General features: G+C 43.7%; 1 protein-coding gene across 5 annotated transcripts in view; it reads right to left on the bottom strand.

The window, feature by feature from the left end:
• The window catches only part of LOC129857711 (MAP7 domain-containing protein 1-like), a 74839-nt gene extending 55559 nt beyond the window's left edge, over positions 1-19280 (bottom strand). For all 5 annotated transcript variants that reach the window (XM_055926214.1, XM_055926215.1, XM_055926217.1 and 2 more), the window contains exon 1: positions 18874-19280. In XM_055926214.1, coding sequence (XP_055782189.1) covers positions 18874-18940 — 67 coding nt within the window. In that variant the 5' untranslated portion in view covers positions 18941-19280. The remainder of the gene's footprint in view (positions 1-18873) is intronic.
• Between the last annotated feature and the right edge of the window lie 855 nt (positions 19281-20135).

The following is a 20135-nucleotide window of genomic DNA, read 5'->3' as shown; positions in this document are numbered from 1 at the left end:
CTCACTTCACTGAGCATCTCACGGCTGGGTTTCCCTTTATAATCCGTGATAGTTTACAAGCCCTGCCACATCCGATGGGAGTTAGAGCCAGTGTAGTAGGATTAGATCTTAGTCCCGTACTGACATTTTGACTGTTTGATGGCTTGTCGGAGGTCGGATTTCTTATAAGAGCTCGGAATAGCGTCCCGCTCCTTGAAAGCGGCAGCTGTAGCGCTTAGCTCAGTGCTGATGTTACCTGTAATACATGGCTTCTGATTGGGATATGTACGTACGGTCACTGATAGAGTTATGATCAGATTTGCCAAATGGAGGGCGAGGGAGAGCTTTGTATGCGTTTCTATGTGTCGCGTAAAGGGGAACTTGAGTTTTTTCCCCTCTAGTTGCACAGGTGACATGCTGGTAAAAATGAGGTAAGACAGATTTCAGTTTACCTGCATTAAAATCACTGGCCACTAGGAGCGCCGCCTCTGGTAACAGAATACAGCGATGTAGTCTGTTTAAAGAGGCTGAGGACGTCAGGGCTTTGCTGCACTGCATCTTTTCCAGGTCCAGAGGTAATCTGTAAATTCACTGCTCTAGCTCTTCTAAGTGGCTTTCCATATCATGGTCTGAATGGAAATACGGCTGCATATAGTAGGTGAGGAGGCCACTGAGATAAGTGCAAATGGCAACATTGCAACTGAAAATGTCAGTAATTAAATTTTCACACAACATTAGTGTTTTGTTTCTCAGAGGAGAAACCACTGCTTTTTTCGTAATCAATGTGCTGCTCCCAACTTGCTTCCTGGGGTCCGGTGAGTCATGCCAAATAAATGTCTCAAATCAAAGCACTTTACATAAAAATGACTGATGGGAAATCTTTGATTAAAAATTACACAAAAAGCCCCACGGCCTGACAAAAATGAAAATATATTTGTATTATCCAAAAAATTTGGCAGCCAAGAAAATCTAAAAATACTAAAAACATTTATGCATGCATGCTTCTATTTTCAAAGCCCAAAATACATATGATAGCTGTAAATGCCATCAAACCGGAAAAACATGTTATCATTGTGTCCTTGATAAGTTGATCCCATTAGAATGTAAGGTATTTCATATCTCAACACTGTTCACTCAGGCCTTAAGTAACTGCCTAAATGTGCTGTGCCAGTCTGGTTGCCTGATACCCTGGCAGTCGTGAAAATTGGGGTTTGTGTGTGTGTGTACCACACCCCTTTCTGTTGGCTACCTGTTCTTCAAACTCCGACTCATGTGATTGTGAGATTGTGAGGCGGTGTCATCATACAGGCATTGAGGAACAAAGAACGATGAGGTTGTCTCATCCACAACGCAAACATATGACTCAAACGCCAAAGTATGACTAAACATTACTGAATTACACCTGAGAAGGGATTTTGTCTTTGGAAGCAATCCATCAACTAAGGCAATGGGAATGTGAAACTCATATGGTCATTTTCACGCCAAACAATGACCATAGGATTTAGCAAGAAAACAGATATCGGACCAGGCTTGGATTCCCACTATCCACAGAAAAGCACATGGGTAAAACCCATGTAGATCCTGGTCCCAGGACATCAACCAATTAGATTAGATACAAACACAGTGAGTCACTCAACTGCACCCAAACATAAAATCCTGGGTATTAGCATTGGCACTGGCATGGCCCAGGAAATGATAGAAATATAGAACAGGGAGGGAATGAAATATTCATAGATCAAAGTATTGCTCTCTCAAGCACATCTCTCTTCCCGTCTCCTGCCAAACCAGGCAAAAAAGGACCGAGCACAGCAAGACAACCACTGGTAATAGTGGCTAGTGATATGTGGACTTGGAAGCCCACGCATAAAAATAGACTTCAAACTGAACGTGCCAGAAAGAGATCACTGAGTAAACAGGATGGGGACTCTCTCCTGGTTCTCTTGCAAAATGGAAATGAGACAAACAACAGGCTAGGAAATAGCATCGGGTCCCGAGCTGTGAAATCAGAGAGTGGAAAGGGAAAAGGGCTGCTCCGACAAAGAGTAAAGAGGAACTCGGGAGGCCGAAAGAGAATAGGTCTGCATCTCATTTGAGCGGGACAGGGAACTAATTAATTACCTCACCGTCACCCCCCTCGCTCCTCTCTTGGCCCTCACACTCTCACCCCGATGGGGTGATGTAAGGGGCTATGGTGGGGCCCCAGACACACTGGAAGCGCAGTGTAAACAACAACCACCAATTCTGCGCCAAAAGGCTCTCACTGTGTGTGTGTGTGTGTGTGTGTGTGTGTGTGTGTGTGTGTGTGTGTGTGTGTGTGTGTGTGTGTGTGTGTGTGTGTGTGTGTGTGTGTGTGTGTGTGTGTATATTTGTGTGTGCGTGCGTGCGTGCATGCGTGCGCATACTCATGCCGGGGTTTAAAAGTTCCAACTATCGGGCTTGCCAGCCTGCGAAATGAGTTTTTTGTACTTTGTTTTCAAATTCCTAGAGTTTAAGCGACGACGGGTGTGAGAGAGGAATAGATAAAACAGATAAATCACTAATTCACGTGTACACAGTTTCACTCCGCATTAGCACAATCAACACAACATTGCAGGTTACTTTTTAACTCCACAAAATATAATTGCTTGCTTGTGCGCATTATTATACATACAACAAATGAGAGGAGAGATGTGTGCAGGGTTTACAATGTAACTAAACTGAGGTTGAAACATTATTGGGCATCCAACTTCTAGAAATGGCAATTTATGGCCTAGTTAAGCAACATAATTTTGATTTGGTGCCGAAACCAACTTTTAAAGGCGGTGTCACATGTGCTCCCTCTCCGGCCTCTAGGTCAGTAGTCTGCTCGTTATGGCGCACACCTGTCACCATGGTTACGCGCATCTGTGCGTCATTAGACTCACCTGGACTCCATCACTTCCCAGATTATCTGCCCTATGTGTCACTCCCTTTGGTTCCTTCCCCAGGCGTCATTGTTTCTGTTTCATGTCTGTGCGTTGTTCGTGTTTGGTATTATGTTACGTTTACTTATTAAAACACTCACTCCCTGAACTTGTTTCCCAACTCTCAGCGCACATCTTTACAGGCGGTCTCTCATAGCATATAAATGTGCCTGTTAATAGTCATGTCTCTGTTAGGGTCTCTGCCACGGCTTTTCTACTGTCACCTGGCCTGGATGTGGAACAATGCCTGGCATTTTGCTAGCCGCTTTCCTCCCAAGCGCTGTCATCCTTTTCAAAGCCATCGTGGTGATGAAATGCCCAGCGGACGCACATGCACACACAAACAAACACACACCAGTATTTCATTGGTTGAGACGCCCAGCAGTAATAGGGAGTGATAGGACCTTCACACACAAGCCACCCTCAACTGGATATCTGGGCCATGCAGCTTGGCTGCCATCCATTCATAACTGAGCACTCTATCCGGCATACCGACCAGTCAGCCGTGGCAACCTGCTCCACCTCCCCTTGGGGGTTGGGAGCAGCAGCCCAGTCTAATCCTCCACTGGTCTATGCGAGGTGGCCTCATGGCACTAAATACACCCCTGTCACAACGTGTTTACACGGCGGCAGGACGGGCCATTAGCTAGGAGGAGTAACTGTTTAGTAGCTGTAAATGGTGTGGATTTAAGTTTCGATGTGTACAAACCCTCTACAAACAAACTCAACTGATTGTGCCAAAGTCCCCTTAATTGAACTATCCATATTTAATGGAGCATTTGTAAAACAGTCCTCAAGATGTATCTGACTAGCAGGGATTTCATTGACAACTTCACTGTTCTAGGAAGTGAGTAGTGACTGGCTGGGTAATGAACACATCAAAAAACGATACGAAAAATAAATGAAAATGGAAAGAAAAGGAAAAAACAGTAACAAAGTGCAATGCAATTCGTGAAATGACCGTAACATCACATTCCAAGACCAACACAGCCCTAGAAGAGTAGATAGAGGGGGTTTACATCCGATAATCAGATACAGTTTAAACAGTCATGCTCACAATGGAGAGACTTCAATCGCATGACCTTGTTGTTGGCCAGATGGCCATTACAAAACACAGCTGTGCCTGGATGGCTGATTAGTCATGACAAAAACCACATTGAACATCTCTGCTATCTGCTATTCCTCTTCTCTCTGTACATCACCGACGAGTGACACAGCCAAAATTCCTATACTCTCCCAGAGGGTTAGGTTTCTAACTCAGCAGTGATTTGGCGCCAGCAGACAGAGAGACGAACAAAAGAGTTGATTTCAAACTGTTTCTCGGTGGAAAACCGAACTACAACGCCAAATTCCACAAGCTCGCATAAACTGTAGCTAGATCATACATTGATGAAAACCAGGCACCACTATTGGTGTCATTTTGTGTCATTATGACTTTGTTGACAGTTTCTGGAGATAGGGATGTCTGGGACTGTGTGTGTTCCCGCGTGAGGTGCTGTAGGTGGGAGGATGACGGAGGTTGTTTTGTCTAACATAGTCATTTTCAGGGCCATTACTTCAGGCAAACATCATCAGGATGTTTGGGTTTTTAAGGTCCCACCCAACCGTTCAGAGATTCTCTGCATAATGACAATAGCTCTAATTATAGCTTTTACAAGAACACAACAGACCATAAGAGTCATGTGTAATCTCTCAAGGCCTAGACTCTTAGAAAAAAGGGTTCCAAAAGGGTTATTTAGCTGTCCCAATAGGAGAACCCTTTTTGGTTCCAGGTAGAAACCACCTCAAAAGGGTTCTAACTGGAGCCAAAAGGGTTCTACTTGGAACCAAAAAAGTTTCTTCAAAATGTCCTGCAAAAAATGTGAGGTTTAGTGCCAAAAGGAGTAGGGATGCACGATATATCGGTGAACATATCAGAATATGGCCTACCTGGTTAAATAAAGGTTAAATAAAAAAAATATAATCGGGCAAAAATAGCTAAAAATGCCCGGCCGATGTCTAGTTTAACGCCCGATGTGCAAAACCGAAGTCAAAGCTGACGTGCATACCTATATTACGAAGGTACATGACGTAATGACGCCACGTTGCGATTTACGTGCAACACAGCATTCCTAAACTAGCCCACAATATCTGCTGTGTGTTTCGAGGAGTCAACAAGTCCAGCAGTCAATTGAAAGAGTAAGGACATTTCAGCGAGACAACTCAAAGGGAAAATCCATTAAAGCCAAGATAATGAAATTCATTGCCCTTGACAATCAACCGTTCTCTGTCCTGGGTGATGTTGGCTTTCGCCGACTGGTCGAGCACCGGTTAACACTACCAAGTGCGCTATTAGTCCAATGTTTCCCTTCCGGAGTTACACAGTAATAGCTTCACTGCTATTAGCTTCACGACATACATACTATGGAACGCCGTTTGGGTGTTGCGTGTCAAAAAATATTCAGTAGCACTGTCAAAGCTGTACAAAAAGAGTCAGCAAACAAGCAAACACCGGCCACGAACGATGTGTTTACTATACCGCGTTGGTAATAAAGCATAATTTGTTCGACCACAACTTCTGGGGTAGCTAGCTTTAGCTTGGTACCTAGCTAGCACCAATACAACAAGCCTGAAAACAATGACCAGTAAAAACTGCAGTCATTTTCATTATTCTTAGCAATGATTTAGGAATCCTTGTGATTCTTAGCTAGGTTGCCACTTGTTATTCGCCTATTGAAATTGAACTTCAGTTCATGAAAATAAATAGCTAGCCAGCTACTTAACCCTGTTGCCCAAAGCTAACGTTATAAGCAGCCAGCTAGCTTCATCTGGCTAGTGAGGCTCGACCGGACCGGGTTATGTGTAGCCACAATAAGGATTAGGCACAAAAGTGGAATTTGTAGTTTGCCTTCAAAATAAAAGTATGTCATTGACGTTGATGCAAATGAATACAAATAGTAGAATTATGCCACACTTTTATTTTGAAGGCTAACCACAAAGTCCACTATTGTGGCTAGCTTCACATAGCTGGTTCATCAAATCAAAGTGTATTTGTCACGTGCGCCGAATACAATACTTACAGGCTCTAACCAATGGTGCGAAAAAATAAAAAAAAGTATGTGTGTGTGTGTAGGTAAGTAAATAAATAAAACAACAGTAAAAAGACATTCGAAAAAAGAGTAGCAAGGCTATATACAGACACCTGTTAGTCAGGCTTATTGAGGTAGTATGTACATGTAGGTATCGTTAAAGTGACTATGCATATATGATGAACAGAGAGTAGCAGAAGTGTAAAAAGATGGGTTGGCAGGTGGTGGGACACAATGCAGATAGCCCAGTTAGCCAATGTGCGGGAGCACTGGTTGGTCGGGCCAATTTAGGTAGCATGGACATGAATGTATAGTTAAAGTGACTATGCATATAAGATAAACAAAGAGTAGCAGCAGCGTAAAAGAGTGGTTGGGGGGGCTCACAATGCAAATTCTCCGGGTAACCATTTGGTTACCTGTTCAGGAGTCTTATGGCTTGGGGGTAAAAACCGGTACCGCTTGCCATGCGGTAGTAGAGAGAACAGTCTTATGACTGGGGTGGCTGGGGTCTTTGACAATTTTTAGGGCCTTCCTCTGACACTGCCTGGTGTAGACGTCCTGGATGACAGGCAGCTTTGCCCCAGTGATGTACTGGGCCGTACGCACTACCCTCTGAAGTGCCTTGCGGTCGGAGGCCGAGCAATTGCCGTACCAGGCAGTGATGCAACCGGTCAGGATGCTCTCGATGTTGCAGCTGTGGAACCTTTTGAGGATCTCAGGACCCATGCCAAATCTTTTTAGTTTCCATAGAAGGGATTAGGCTTTGTCGTGCCCTCTTCACGACTGTCTTGGTATGTTTGGACCAATCTAGTTTGTTATTGATGTGGACACCAAGGAATTTGAAGCTCTCAACCTGCTCCACTACAGCCCCGTCGATGAGAATGGGGACATGCTCGGTGCTCCTTTTCCTGTAGTCCACAATCATCTCCTTAGTCTTGGTTATATTGAGGGATAGGTTGTTATTCTGGCACCACCCGGCCAGGTCTCTGTCCTCCTCCCTATAGGCTGTCTTGTCGTTGTCGGTGATCAGGCCTACCACTGTTGTGTCGTCAGCAAACTTAATGTTGGTGTTGGAGTCGTGCCTGGTCATGCAGTCGTGGGTGAACAGGGAGTACAGGAGGGGACTGATCACGCACCCCTGGGGAGCTCCAGTGTTGAGGATCAGTGTGGTAGATGTGTTGCTACCTACCCTCACCACCTGGGAGAGGCCTGTCGGGAAGTCCAGGATCCAGTTGCAGAGGGAGGTGTTTAGTCCCAGGTTCCTTAGCTTGGTGATGAGCTTTGAGGGTACTATGGTGTTGAACGCTGAGCTGTAGTCGATGAAAAGCATTCTCACATAGGCGTTCCTTTTGTCCAGGTGGGAAAGGGCAGTGTGGAGTGCAATAGAGATTGCATCATCTGTGGATCTGTTTGGGCGGTGTGCAAATTGGAGTGGGTCTAGGGTTTCTGGGATAATGGTGTTGATGTGAGCCATTACCAGCCTTTCAAAGCACTTCATGGCTACGGACGTGAGTGCTACGGGTCTGTAGTTATTTAGGCAGGTTGCCTTTGTGTTCTTGGGCACAGGGACTATGGTGGTCTGCTTGAAGCATGTTGGTATTACAGACTCAATCAGGGACATGTTGAAAATGTCAGTGAAGACACCTGCCAGTTGGTCAGCACATGCCCGGAGCACACGTCCTGGTAATCCGTCTGGCCCTGCAGCCTTGTGTAGTTGACCTGTTTAAAGGTCTTACTCGCGGCTACGGAGAGCGTGATCACACAGTCGTCCGGAACAGCTCATGCTCTCATGCATGCCTCAGTGTTGCTTGCCTCGAAGCGAGCATAGAAGTGATTTTGTTCGTCTGGTAGGCTCGTGTCACTGGGCAGCTCGCGGCTGTGCTTCCCTTTGTAGTCTGTAATAGTTTGCAAGCCCTGCCACATCCGACGAGCGTCAGAGCCGGTGTAGTATGATTCAATCTTAGCCCTGTATTGACGCTTTGCCTGTTTGATGGTTTGTCGCAGGGCATAGCGGGATTTCTTGTAAGCTTGAAAGTGGCAGCTCTACCCTTTAGCTCAGTGCGAATGTTGCCTGTAATCCATGGCTTCTGGTTGGGGTATGTACGTACAATCACTGTGGGGACGACGTCCTCAATGCACTTATTGATAAAGTCAGTGACTGATGTAGTGTATTCCTCAATGTCATCGGAAGAATCCCGGAACATGTTCCAGTCTGTGATAGCAAAGCAGTCCTGTAGTTCACCATCTGCTTCATCTGACCATTTCCTTTATAGACCGAGTCACTGGTGCTTCCTGCTTTAATTTTTGCTCGTAAGCAGGAATCAGGAGGATAGAGTTGTGGATTAACCAAATGGAGGGCGAGGGAGAGCTTTGTACACGCCTCTGTGTGTGGAGTACAGGTGATCTATAATTTTTTTCCCTCTGGTTGCACATTTAACATGTTGATAGAGATTTGGTAGAACTGATTTAAGTTTCCCTGCATTAAAGTCTCCGGCCACTAGGAGCGCCGCCTCTGGGGGAGTGGTTTCCTGTTTGCTTATTTCCTTATACATCTGACTGAGTGCGGTCTTAGTGCCAGCATCTGTCTGTGGTGGTAAATAAACAGCCACGAAAAGTATAGCTGAGAACTCTCTAGGCAAGCAGTGGCATGCAATCTATCACAATATACTCTACTTCAGGCGAGCAAAATCTAGAGTCTTCCTTAGATTTCGTGCACCAGCTGTTGTTTACAAATATGCACAGACCGCCCCCCCTCGTATTACTGGAGTATGCTGTTCTATCCTGCCGGTGCAGCCTGCATCCCGCTGGGCTGAATATCCATGTCGTCATTCAGCCACGATTCCGTGAAGCATAGGATATTACAGTTTTTGATGTGCCGTTGGGAGGATACTAGTGACCGTACGTCGTCTAGTTTATTGTCCAATGATTGCACGTTGGCGAGTAATATTGACAGTAACGGCAGCTTTCCTAGTTGCCTTCTGCGGGTCTGGACGAGGCATCCGTCTCTTCGTCCTCTGCGTCGCTTCCTTTTGCAAATAATTGGGATGTCTGCCCTGTGGGGTGTTTGGAGAATATCGTGTGAGTCCTGCTTGCTGTTGTTGAAGAAATCTTTGTCTAATCCGAGATGAGTGATCGCTGTCCTGATATCCAGAAGCTCTTTTCTTCCGTAAGATACGGTTGCAGAAACATTATGTACAAAATAATGAACAAATATTGCGGGGAAAAAACACATAACAGATGAGATCATTACACTGCCTGATACACCAGAGCATTCTTTGCGCTTAACTCAGCGGTGAGTTAAAAAAAACACCATGGACTCAGTTATGGCTATCATAAACTTTATGCAGTCAACATCTAGCTTGCAACATTGCTTGTTGCTTAGTCTGCTGAGCATCATGATCTACCTTTACGCAATGATGCTCGGTGGCTAAGCAAGGGTAACAATGGTGTCAAGAGAGCAGCCCATGTGAACTTAAGGAGGAGATACGTTTCTTTTCTCCGTGATTGCCGCCACAAGAACGACAACACATATCTAGCGAAAATGCTTGATGAGGAGTTCAAATCAGATGTTTTTTTTGTGACATCTTCAAATCAATTGGATGCACTTCATTTGAGACTACAGGAGCGGGATAAAACAGTCATTGACATGATTGACTTGCATTTTTGTATTTTCTCCTTTGATTTGAGCCCCTCCAAAAAAATGCTCAAATTCTCTACACTGCGCAACTACATTCAGTCATCATCAGTACAAATCACTCCTGTGATGTCTGAGTTTTTAGATAAACTGAAAGATAACTTTGCAACGGAATTTGAAGAGTTTAAGTCCCCACAGAGGTTGTACTGTTTGTTATAGAGACCAGTTCTCCACTGATGCGGAGGTAGAGAGACTTCTCCGCAAAAGCTAGTCAACTGAGATATGCCATGCATAAAATGTTTCTATATGTAACAAAAAACATCTAGACAAAGAAAAGAACGAAATGATAAAGAAATAGAAAACAGAACAGAACATGATGCTGGTCAACTGATATATGCCATTCATAAAATGTTTACTATGTGTAAACAAAAACAAAAGATGAAGCTATGTATGTAAAACAGACAGGAAAGTAGAAATTATTTAATGTGATGCAGGTCAACTGTGTTATAAGTACAAATGTGTTCCATTATTTAAACAATTTGATGCACTGAATAAGGCTAATCTTAAAGCACTTAAAATGAACTTTTAGCATCATTTAATTTGAATAAAAGTGCTTTATAAGATTATAATTGTGTTAGTGCATAGTTTGTTATACCGGTTTTAGGAAGAGTAATCTCATGTAGAAAATATCTGTACCCCTTGTAAGAAAAAAGGTTTTCAAATCTGGCCCCAGTTAGAATATGGTTGAATAGCCCTGGTGTACAGCCTCCATCATCCACAACATAGGAGGCTAGTGAAACTCGTGACTATTTTAGGACAGTTTACTGCAATGACAAGCTTGGCAACTATCTTCCATGGAGCCAAGGTTCAGGACTATGAACCTGTGGATCAATAATACAACAGGACACTTGGTGGACAGTCAGAGGTTGAGTTCAAAGTGCTTTATTAACCAATAAATGACTACCACAACATTTGGTTCAAGATATTTCTGACAAGATGGCCACCACCATCAAGTGATCTTTCTGATCGGTGCAGAGGGGAGAACACATTGAGGTGGCCTATAAAAACAGTACCAATTCCTTTAGCTGAACAGGGCCTGGCTCTAATGTTAGCTGATGGGTCTGGTGACTGGGACTTTAAGAAGACCAAGAGAGCATAGAGCAGCCTGTCTGGGCTATTTTGAGAGGAGTGGAAATGGCAGGATAGGAAGCAGCTATGGAGCTCAGAGCTAGTTTCCTACCATAGCCCTTCACATTCAGCAACGACCTAGTCCGGGAAGTGGAGTACAGCTGTTTGGTGATATAATTAGGGCACGGCACCACGCCATGGGCTCAGAGTTATTCTGAAGTTACAGAGGAGTGACAGAGAGAAAGAAAGATAGAGAGAATGAGAGAGTGGGAAGAGAAAATAAAAAAGAGGAAGGTTTGTACGTAGCTGATGTGTGCGTTTCAGGGCCCCTCGTGTTTTGAGAGTGAGGGGTCAGGCGGCTATTAGACAGCATGTGGCTCTGGTATTCGGTCACTTCCTCTCTGTGTCCTTTTGGTTTTAAATTCCTGTGTAGCACTCTGTCGAGACCCTACTACGGTGTTTGTCCAATGTTTTGGATGACAAATTCATGAATGGATGAGCTCTTCAGACGATCTACATTTACAAACCTGAGTGTATACAGCAATGACCATTACTTTATAGGGAACCACTCCGCCATAAATTAGCTGTTGGTATTAGATTATATGTTACATTTAACTCAGCCACTCAACTTATTTCAAAGCACTTCGTTGTCATCTGCTATTAGCCTTTAATCACTATACCTGGAGCTTTGGAGTTACAGGTCCACATAAAGGAATTATAGGTCTGGAAGCATCTGAAACATCAATGGTCTCCTATTTCAGAAGGCTAATATTAAGTGGGGAAGACCAAAGAGATTAATAAGAGGCTACCGCAACTGCCAAGCCCCATTGAAAGCGTGACTAATAACATATTTAATGGAGCTGTGAATGAGCATGAATATGCATACAACTTAAGAGACCAAATTAACATCATAAGCATGGGCGACAAAAACGATCACATTCATTTTAAAAAGCAATGATCTTGCTCCCTAAGTAACATAAACAATGACTGATTATAGTTCTGACAGCACATTTCTGAGCATAAAAGGTTGAAAGGTAACTAACTATTTCCCCCGTTTTCTGTCTAAACATGAATGTTTTTGTTTACCTTTGAGCGTGTCTGAGGCGGAATTCCACCTATTATCAGCTAAATTTAACGACGGTTAGTCATTACGTTAAGTGGGGTAAAAAGTTCACAAAAATAAACAGAAACTGAGTCTGATTAATTCAGTCAAAACATTTAAATATCCACACACAGGGTGATAAAATAGTATGGAACCTTAAGAGTTTGCACACTTTGAGTGCCGGTTTCCAGTGAGTTGGGCTGGAGGGCTACCTCCACTCCCCTGTGAGAAGTCAGTGACTGAGGTAAGTGTGAGTGGTGTGATTTACACCAGCCGGGTGCTGTAGAGGGGACCCTAGCTGACATGATGCTATCTCTATGTGTGGGGATTCGGAAGGTTAGCCCTGGGGAAGATATCTTTTCACTGAGCTCTCCTTCATCTCTTTACCTCTTCTCCCCATCTCTTTGGCTCGCCTTTACCTCTTCTTGACCCTCACTGAAACTCTTCCTCTGAGGGAGAAACACCCCGCTGAAAACACACATAAGCACACACACATGCCCGCTGGCACGCACACACACAAACAGGGAGGCCCCTGCACCAGAAGAAAGAGAGAAATGCCACCCAAACATTGTCAACATTAGCCTCTCTAGCGACACAGACTTGCCTGTTGTTTAATTAAAGACCTGACTCCAAACACTACGAATCTGGCATGACTTCTGTCACTCTGTGGCCTCTCCCTCTCTTTTCTTCTTTCTCTCCAGTCCTCATTCAAAAGCCACCTCGGCTGTGCAATACACCGAGCATGGACCTTTTGAACATGTGGGAGAGGAGGACTGCTTCCTAACACTCTATCCTTCTGAATCATCCTCCCTCCTGCACCAACAACATACCAGCATTACTAGGGCCCAGAGTTTTCCCTGGTTAGGTTGAGTGGTCTGGAAAACTCCTGTTCCTATACTACAAACTTAGGAGGGTAACCCATTCCGTCAGCAATCGAGCAACGAGCCATACCTCTTAAATAGGATAGCAAAGTAAAGCCTTCTTATTCTGCTGATTTTATTTCCCAAATTCTATAGAGGATTTAGGATTTGCCTAATCCTTTTAACCATGCAAATGCTTTTTTAATTCTTCCCAAAAAGTCAACCGGATTAATATGTTGGGAAACGAGGCATTTGATTGGCAACATAATCTTGGGTAGAAGAACCATACATATGGAATTAACTGGATTATACTGGATATAGAGCCTTCATCCTTCTGGTGGGTCTTCCTTCTGCACTGTAACCGGTAATAAATAAATCAGGTTATAAGGAGTGAAAGAGTGAAATGATGATTTAGAACAAGACTTTCTATTTGCTCGTCATCTCTCCTGTCCTCCCTCAAATCAAGAGATAGAAAATGGGCCCCCCTTTGAAATCTCACTCTGTGAGCAAATTGAAATCTTCAGAGAGGATGAATTATTTCTGTGCTAGCCGGAAGCTCGTCGACACACACAGCAGTAACAACACGTCTTTTCTAGGCCAGCTTTGATGTCGATGAAGCGAAGGAACACTGCAATCACTAGGCTATAGTAGGATGTACAGCCTACATAGTCTCACCCACTCACTGACTCATTCACAAATGTGGAGGGAAAGAGTATGGTCATGTCCATATGTCCAGTTGAAATAAAGTATTTTCTGAAGAAAGTTATGCAAAACAATTTGATTCAACAATGACATTGTTAGAAGCTCAAGATGATCAGTAAGATGATCACATCCCCACAAATATTACCCCATATATCAAGTCTGACAGAAGACCAATCTTAGGCTACATCTCTATACGACAGCAATGTTTACATTTGTGATCACCCTTACAAAATAAATACCAAAACATTTTTAAAAAAATACCAAAAAAAACAAAAAAAAATATTCAAGTTTTGCTGAATTTTTTCCTCCCCCAAACACATTTATTTTTCACATTTTCACCACTTTAGGCTACATCTGGTCTCTGGTTCAGGGCTGACCAGAACCAACCCTGTTTAGCTTCAGAAGCAAACCAGTAGTGGGATGCTATGTTGCTGGAAGGAATGTTCCAAAACAGGGAAAGCAAAGGCCAGGGTAACATAACCAAAGATAAGTCAAATTGCAGGGAAGAGGAAGGCGTTTTATTTAGTTGCGCATCATTTTTCTTTTAACTAAAATTTAAAAACTTGCATCCATTTACAATTCATTTCCTCTCGCATTTAAAAAGTATTTCCTTGCTATACTATACAGTGTTTGTTTACATTTACTTTGTTTACAAACATTGGAGTCTTCTTACATGTGAAACTGCAAATTGGATTTTCACTTTCTCATATGGAATTGCAAGTTCACATGTGAAAAGCAATCACGTGTAAAAATCTAACTTGCAGTTTCATATGTGAAAAACTTTCACATGAAAATATCACTTTCACATGTGGAATTGCAAGTTTGATATTTTATTTTTGTGAACATGCGAAAGTGAGGTTTTCATGTGAAAGTGAGATTTTCACATGTGGACTTTTCTTACATGTGAACCTGAAATTTGCTAAATCCGCCAAATCTTAGACGGCATTTGTCTCCAGTCCACGAACCTCAATTTCCGTCTTTCTCACGTTCCTTCTGAAATAGCTGCGCCTGGAAAGAGTGTCAACTTTCCAATTTGGGGGGCTCCTGAGTGGCGCAGTGGTCTAAGACACTGCATCTCAGTGCAAGAGGTGTCCCTGCAGTACCTGGTTCGAATCCAGGCTGCATCACATCCGGTCATGATTGCGAATTGCATAGGGCGACACACAATTGGCCCGGGGTAGGCCGTCAGTGTAAATAATAATTTGTTCTTAACTGACTTGCCTAGTTAAATAAATAAAAATGTGAGACTCCTAGCACTAATTCACTAATGCAGCTTTCTCTCCAGGACACTGGCTTCACATAGTCTCCTAATTATGTAAGAGCTGTGCCTGTGTAGCTCGCTGAGTGATCCTGTTCACTGCAGGGGTGGTGCTTGGCTGGTGGCTCCCTGACTGAGTTACACAATAGAAAAAGTCCTGTCAGATGCTACAATTTGTTTCCCTGTCAAGTCTGCTAAGACTCTTTATCATCCGGATACAAACAAGCGTGTTTGTATAAACTAGGGTTAGTAACAGTAGGCTACAACATGGAACTCAGTGAGCAAGCTATGAAGCTTTAGGCAGAAGACACTCCCGCTCAGCTAGGCTCAAATATCTCCATAACAATGCAAGTACAGTCACAGCAATATTTGCTGTTGATTAATGAGGCAACTTACATGTATAATGCCATTTGGAATAAACGCACAACAAACAGTATTGACCTTAAAGATCATTGATCTGTTGGTTAGATCTATTGACCATTACAGTGCATCAGCAAGTGCGTGACCCAATATTACACACGTTGTCAAGATTTAAAGTAGGCCTAAACTGTGATACTATGGCCGACCCTCAATTCGTTTAAAGGCAGTTACCATTAGCTGTGCAGTTACACACTTGACATTTACAGTAAATATCAGAACATGCCAGTACGAAACACATCAATATTCACATGATCTGCCTCCAGAGTTCACACGTCAAGATGGCTTCTCTTCACTTTGCCCCTCACAGGTACCTGACAAGTTATTCAGAAGGCCTGAATTCTATATGATATATCCTGTACTGTCTGTGACGTCTACAGTAACCATTTCAGTGTTATTTTTATAGCCCTCTCTGATGTGTAGAGCATACTCTGTGTGTGTGTGTGTGTGTGTGTGTGTGTGTGTGTGTGTGCGTGCGTGCGTGCGTGCGTGTGTGCACGTGTTCATGCGTACACGTGAGTGAGTACACGTGAGTGCGGTCGTGTGCGTTTGTGCGTGTGTGATGGTTAGAGTGCACTAGCAATGGTATAGCTAGCCTCGAGAGAGAAAGAAAGCTCTTGATTCCAGTCAGCCTGCCTCAGATTTGCAGGTTAACAACCGAGAACAGATTAGAGCGAAAGACCAAATGGTTGCCGACTCCAAGGGCATGGAACGAGTGGCGGACTGGCGGTGCAGAAAGAAGGAGAGCTCAGAGGGGCGAGTGCCTGAATGCAAATCTAGGCTGCGTCCCAAATATTCCCTGTATAGTACCCTACTTTTGACCAGAGCCTTATAGTGCACTACATAGGAAATGGGGTGCCATTTGGGTAACAGCCCTAAAGAAAATAAGGATTAGAAGATGTTCTTCAAAAGCCCTGACGGAGGCAGAATTCCACAATGCCTGGGCCGGACTAAAGAGACTACTACAGCAGCCCCACTGCAAGGGCCGAGTGGGTCCTATCTACGGTATTCTACGCTACTTGCTTGTTGAACGTAGTAGCGTTAGCAATCATAAACAATGCACTCCAGAGGCACACTGTGCTAACACGAATGGGTAACTCCCTGATTCTTCTGAAGTGATGACACAGAAAAACATGTCTGGCTTTGGTTAGCAACAAAGCTGGTCTGTCCTCCAAGGTGTGAATGAATGACTGCCCCAACAACCTATTCAAAATCCTTAGATATCGAAAAATTCTCCAACCAGACCAATATAAACAACGATGGCATTAAAATATTGATTAACTTAGTGTCCCACTGAAGAAAATCCCCTCTATAAATGTTCTCACGTGATAACAGAGTTCCGCTAAGGCTCGACAAATAGGTCACCCTTCATGCTTGAGAAATGTGACGGTGAAGATTGACTAAGATCTTTAACAGGACCTGCCGGTCAGAGAGGGCTGCATGCATGAGTCGTGGCTTTGGTACATTTTTAACCCATGTAACATGTTCCACGTGAATCCTTCCAGACAGCTTCAGAAACAGCTTCTGACTGTTGTCAAGGGGGCGGAGATCAGAGAAGAAGAACACAGCTACATAATGAAGATGGCGCGTTTCCTGGACACGGCCTTCAATGACATAGCCCGGTTCCAGATTGGTGTGTGCTGTAGCCAACTCCTATTGTCATTGTCATCCAATGACCGTATGAGTTGGCAAGACCACACAAACAGATCTGGGACCAGGCTATCAATGGCATAGCTGCTCGATAGACACAGCAGAGTCTGGTCAAGGTTCCCACGGTCGACAGGGTGGCGCTCCATTCTTATGAATCTCAGCCAGAACAAGTAACAACCCACCCATCCAGCAGCCCACAAGAAGTAGGAAGGAAGCTCTTGGTTGGACATTGTTGTCCATGGTGTGTGTGTGTGTCCTACTAGCAGAGCGGGGTAATGGGTCAATGCAATGGTTCTAGCTCTTAGACAACCTCAGTTCTAACCAGTGAACACCACCTCACCTGCATTATGACACAACTACCTCCTCTCATGAATTGCCTGAAAGTTCCATCTTCCTTCTGGGGAGGATTTGTTTTGAGGAGCTTAGTTATCCGCCCCCCAGCCGCCCCTATTCATTACTGGGAGTATTATTACTCACACAGAGGTAATTGGCCAACAGGCTATTGCACAAAATAGGCCTGTTGATTATCAGGTATGTCTGATTCAGAGAGAAAGTGCACTGTCCACTATTTCCCAATAAACCTATCTTCATGTATTCAAATAGAGCTGCTTATCTGGCTGTGTAAAGCGCAACATTTAAATAGCCACTGACACTCTCTTAACTGGATGACATCCATGGCTGTGCTCTGGTCTTCAGTCAAAAAGTCCTTCACTCACTCATAAGTATACTTCATAATAGTCCTTACGCATTATGATGACACATGAAAAGCCATCGAGGCGAGGAGGCATATCCTGAACAATGCGACAATCCATGCTACTCTGATCATCTCTCATCTGACAAATAGAGGGTTATGGTGTGTGTGTGTGTGTGTGTGTGTGTGTGTGTGTGTGTGTGTGTGTGTGTGTGTGTGTGTGTGTGTGTGTGTGTACGGCACTCGTGCCTGAAGGGAATGCACAACTGCACTCATACTCCTGCCATATCCGTTTTGACTGGTCACGGTTAAACACTCTTATGCAAAAGCCCACTGACAGAATGACAGCATACTGCTTATGACATCCAGTGGATAACTTTGTCCGTGGACACTAGCTCTCCAGGACAACACAGTCACAGATTGTAATTGCACATATAAAATCATAGCAATTCAAGATTAACTCAATCAATCTGGCCAGATGATGAAGATGGCACCTGCCTGCACTTTGGCTCTGCACTTCTGATTAAAGGGCATCTGATCTCAGTAGGCTAAATCACAGTACTCATCTGTGTATCTATCTACCGATCAGAAGGCACCCGGATTAAAGATATATGATCGATGAATCCCTGCATTAGAACTAGGCTAGTCAATATCAAATGGCACAGAACAGAAAGCCGATCATTATCCCGGTTGATGGGTGCTCGTGTGATATGCCGGTTGAGGGGGAAACGGAACGGATGCCAGACCGGTGACCGCATAATGTAAACATGTGAGGGGGAGGGGACAGAGGTTACCTCATCAAGCGCCGCTGTATTATTTATTATTAATTCCGTTTTGATCGAATGGGCAGTGTTTGGGTCAGGCTTTTAGAGACACTCGTCATACATTTGTTGAGAAACCTGTTGAGGAAAATCCAATGCTTTAAACCAAGCATATTCCCATGTGTTGTTGTTGTTGTCATACGGATTGGATTAGAGAAGAATTCGCAGTGTGGCAGTAGACTAGGCTGTACTGTGAGGCTTTTTGGACGGAAATCAATCCGGACAAGTCTATGCTATTATGAATTGTTTGTGACTGTGGTGAATGTATAGCTCTGCTTCCTTCCTTTTGACCTGGCTAATAATCAACATTTAGACAAATAATCGACATGTGTTATTACACATTTATAGCGTGGAAATAAGCCGTATTAGACTACTCCACACATAGCCTAACAACGATACAGATAAGAAGAAATGAAGCTCGTTTGATCTCAAACAATTTCACATTCACACGCACAACAACCGTGCAAATTACCGGTATGATGATCATTCGATAAAAAGTTTGTCGGGAGATACGTGAGAAAGGCCACCAGAAACTCCTCGAATGCATTGACAGATCGAACAACAAACGTTTCAATGCGCGTGACATTTTTACGAGTTTCAATAAAATAATAGGTAACTTACATGTTGCTTCAGGCAACACATTTCCCACCAAATCGGTGTCGAGGTCTTTGCTTTCCATTTTATTCATTCAATCATGCGCTTTTCGGCTCGTCCTCTCCCGACCGTATGTATACTCATTCCTCAGACAGAAGGGAAACTTGGTTGAGTCACTCTAGTTGTTCACCAGCGCGCGCAGTCTACCCCCATTTCCAAATGGAAAACGCTGGAAACGCACGGGGTAGGTAGCGCTCTTTCAAAAATAAAACCGGTGCCACACACATAGCAACAATGTGTTTGGTTGGAAACTATTTTGGCTGCAATGCCATCAACGTTCACAAATTGCTTAGGATCGGAAAGATATTGAGGGAGAGGAGAATGGGGAAATAAGTTAAACCCACACAACAGCTGACGGTATGCTCATTGTACGCACAGTCGGATGCTGGCCTCCGGATCGGACTGTTCCATAGCCAGTAGGGGTGTGAATATGTTATGGAGCACATTTATTTTCAATCTTAATACCGCATTATCTAATTCACTAAGAATAACATATATTTGTATTATTATGTTGTAATTACTTATATTTGAATGTGTACATGTTTAAACGTGTTTAATCAAATACTTCACATATGATACAAATGTATACCCCTTTCATTCCAAATGGACCCATCCGTCTATAAAATAATACAACCTCTGGTCCATTCCAGTGTAAAATAATTCAATGCTTTTCATGTGTTGAATTCCTGACCTCTGCTTCAACGATGCTATCAAATCAAATGTATTTAAATAGCCCTTCGTACATCAGCTGATATCTCAAAGTGCTGTACAGAAACCCAGCCTAAAACCCCAAACAGCAAGCAATGCAGGTGTAGAAGCACGGTGGCTAGGAAAAGCTCCCTAGAAAGGCCAAAACCTAGGAAGAAACCTAGAGAGGAACCAGGCTATGAGGGGTGGCCAGTCATCTTCTGGCTGTGCCGGGTGGAGATTATAACAGAACATGGCCAAGATGTTCAAATGTTCATAAATGACCAGCATGGTCAAACAATAATAATCACAGTAATTGTCGAGGGTGCAGCAAGTCAGCACCTCAGGAGTAAATGTCAGTTGGCTTTTCATAGCCGATCGTTAAGAGTATCTCTACCACTCCTGCGGTCTCTAGAGAGTTGAAAACAGCAGGTCTGGGACAGGTAGCACATCCGGTGAACCCAAACAACATCGAAAACAAATGTTTTCAAAGGCATTTTTTTTGAGTCACATATGGTAGCCTAATTATTAGTGCATCCATC

This window comes from Salvelinus fontinalis, chromosome 6 (genome assembly GCF_029448725.1).
Source record: "Salvelinus fontinalis isolate EN_2023a chromosome 6, ASM2944872v1, whole genome shotgun sequence".
NCBI classification, from domain to species: domain Eukaryota; kingdom Metazoa; phylum Chordata; class Actinopteri; order Salmoniformes; family Salmonidae; genus Salvelinus; species Salvelinus fontinalis.
The sequence above is the reverse complement of the archived record's forward strand: the minus strand, read 5'-3'. Positions and strand labels throughout refer to the sequence as shown.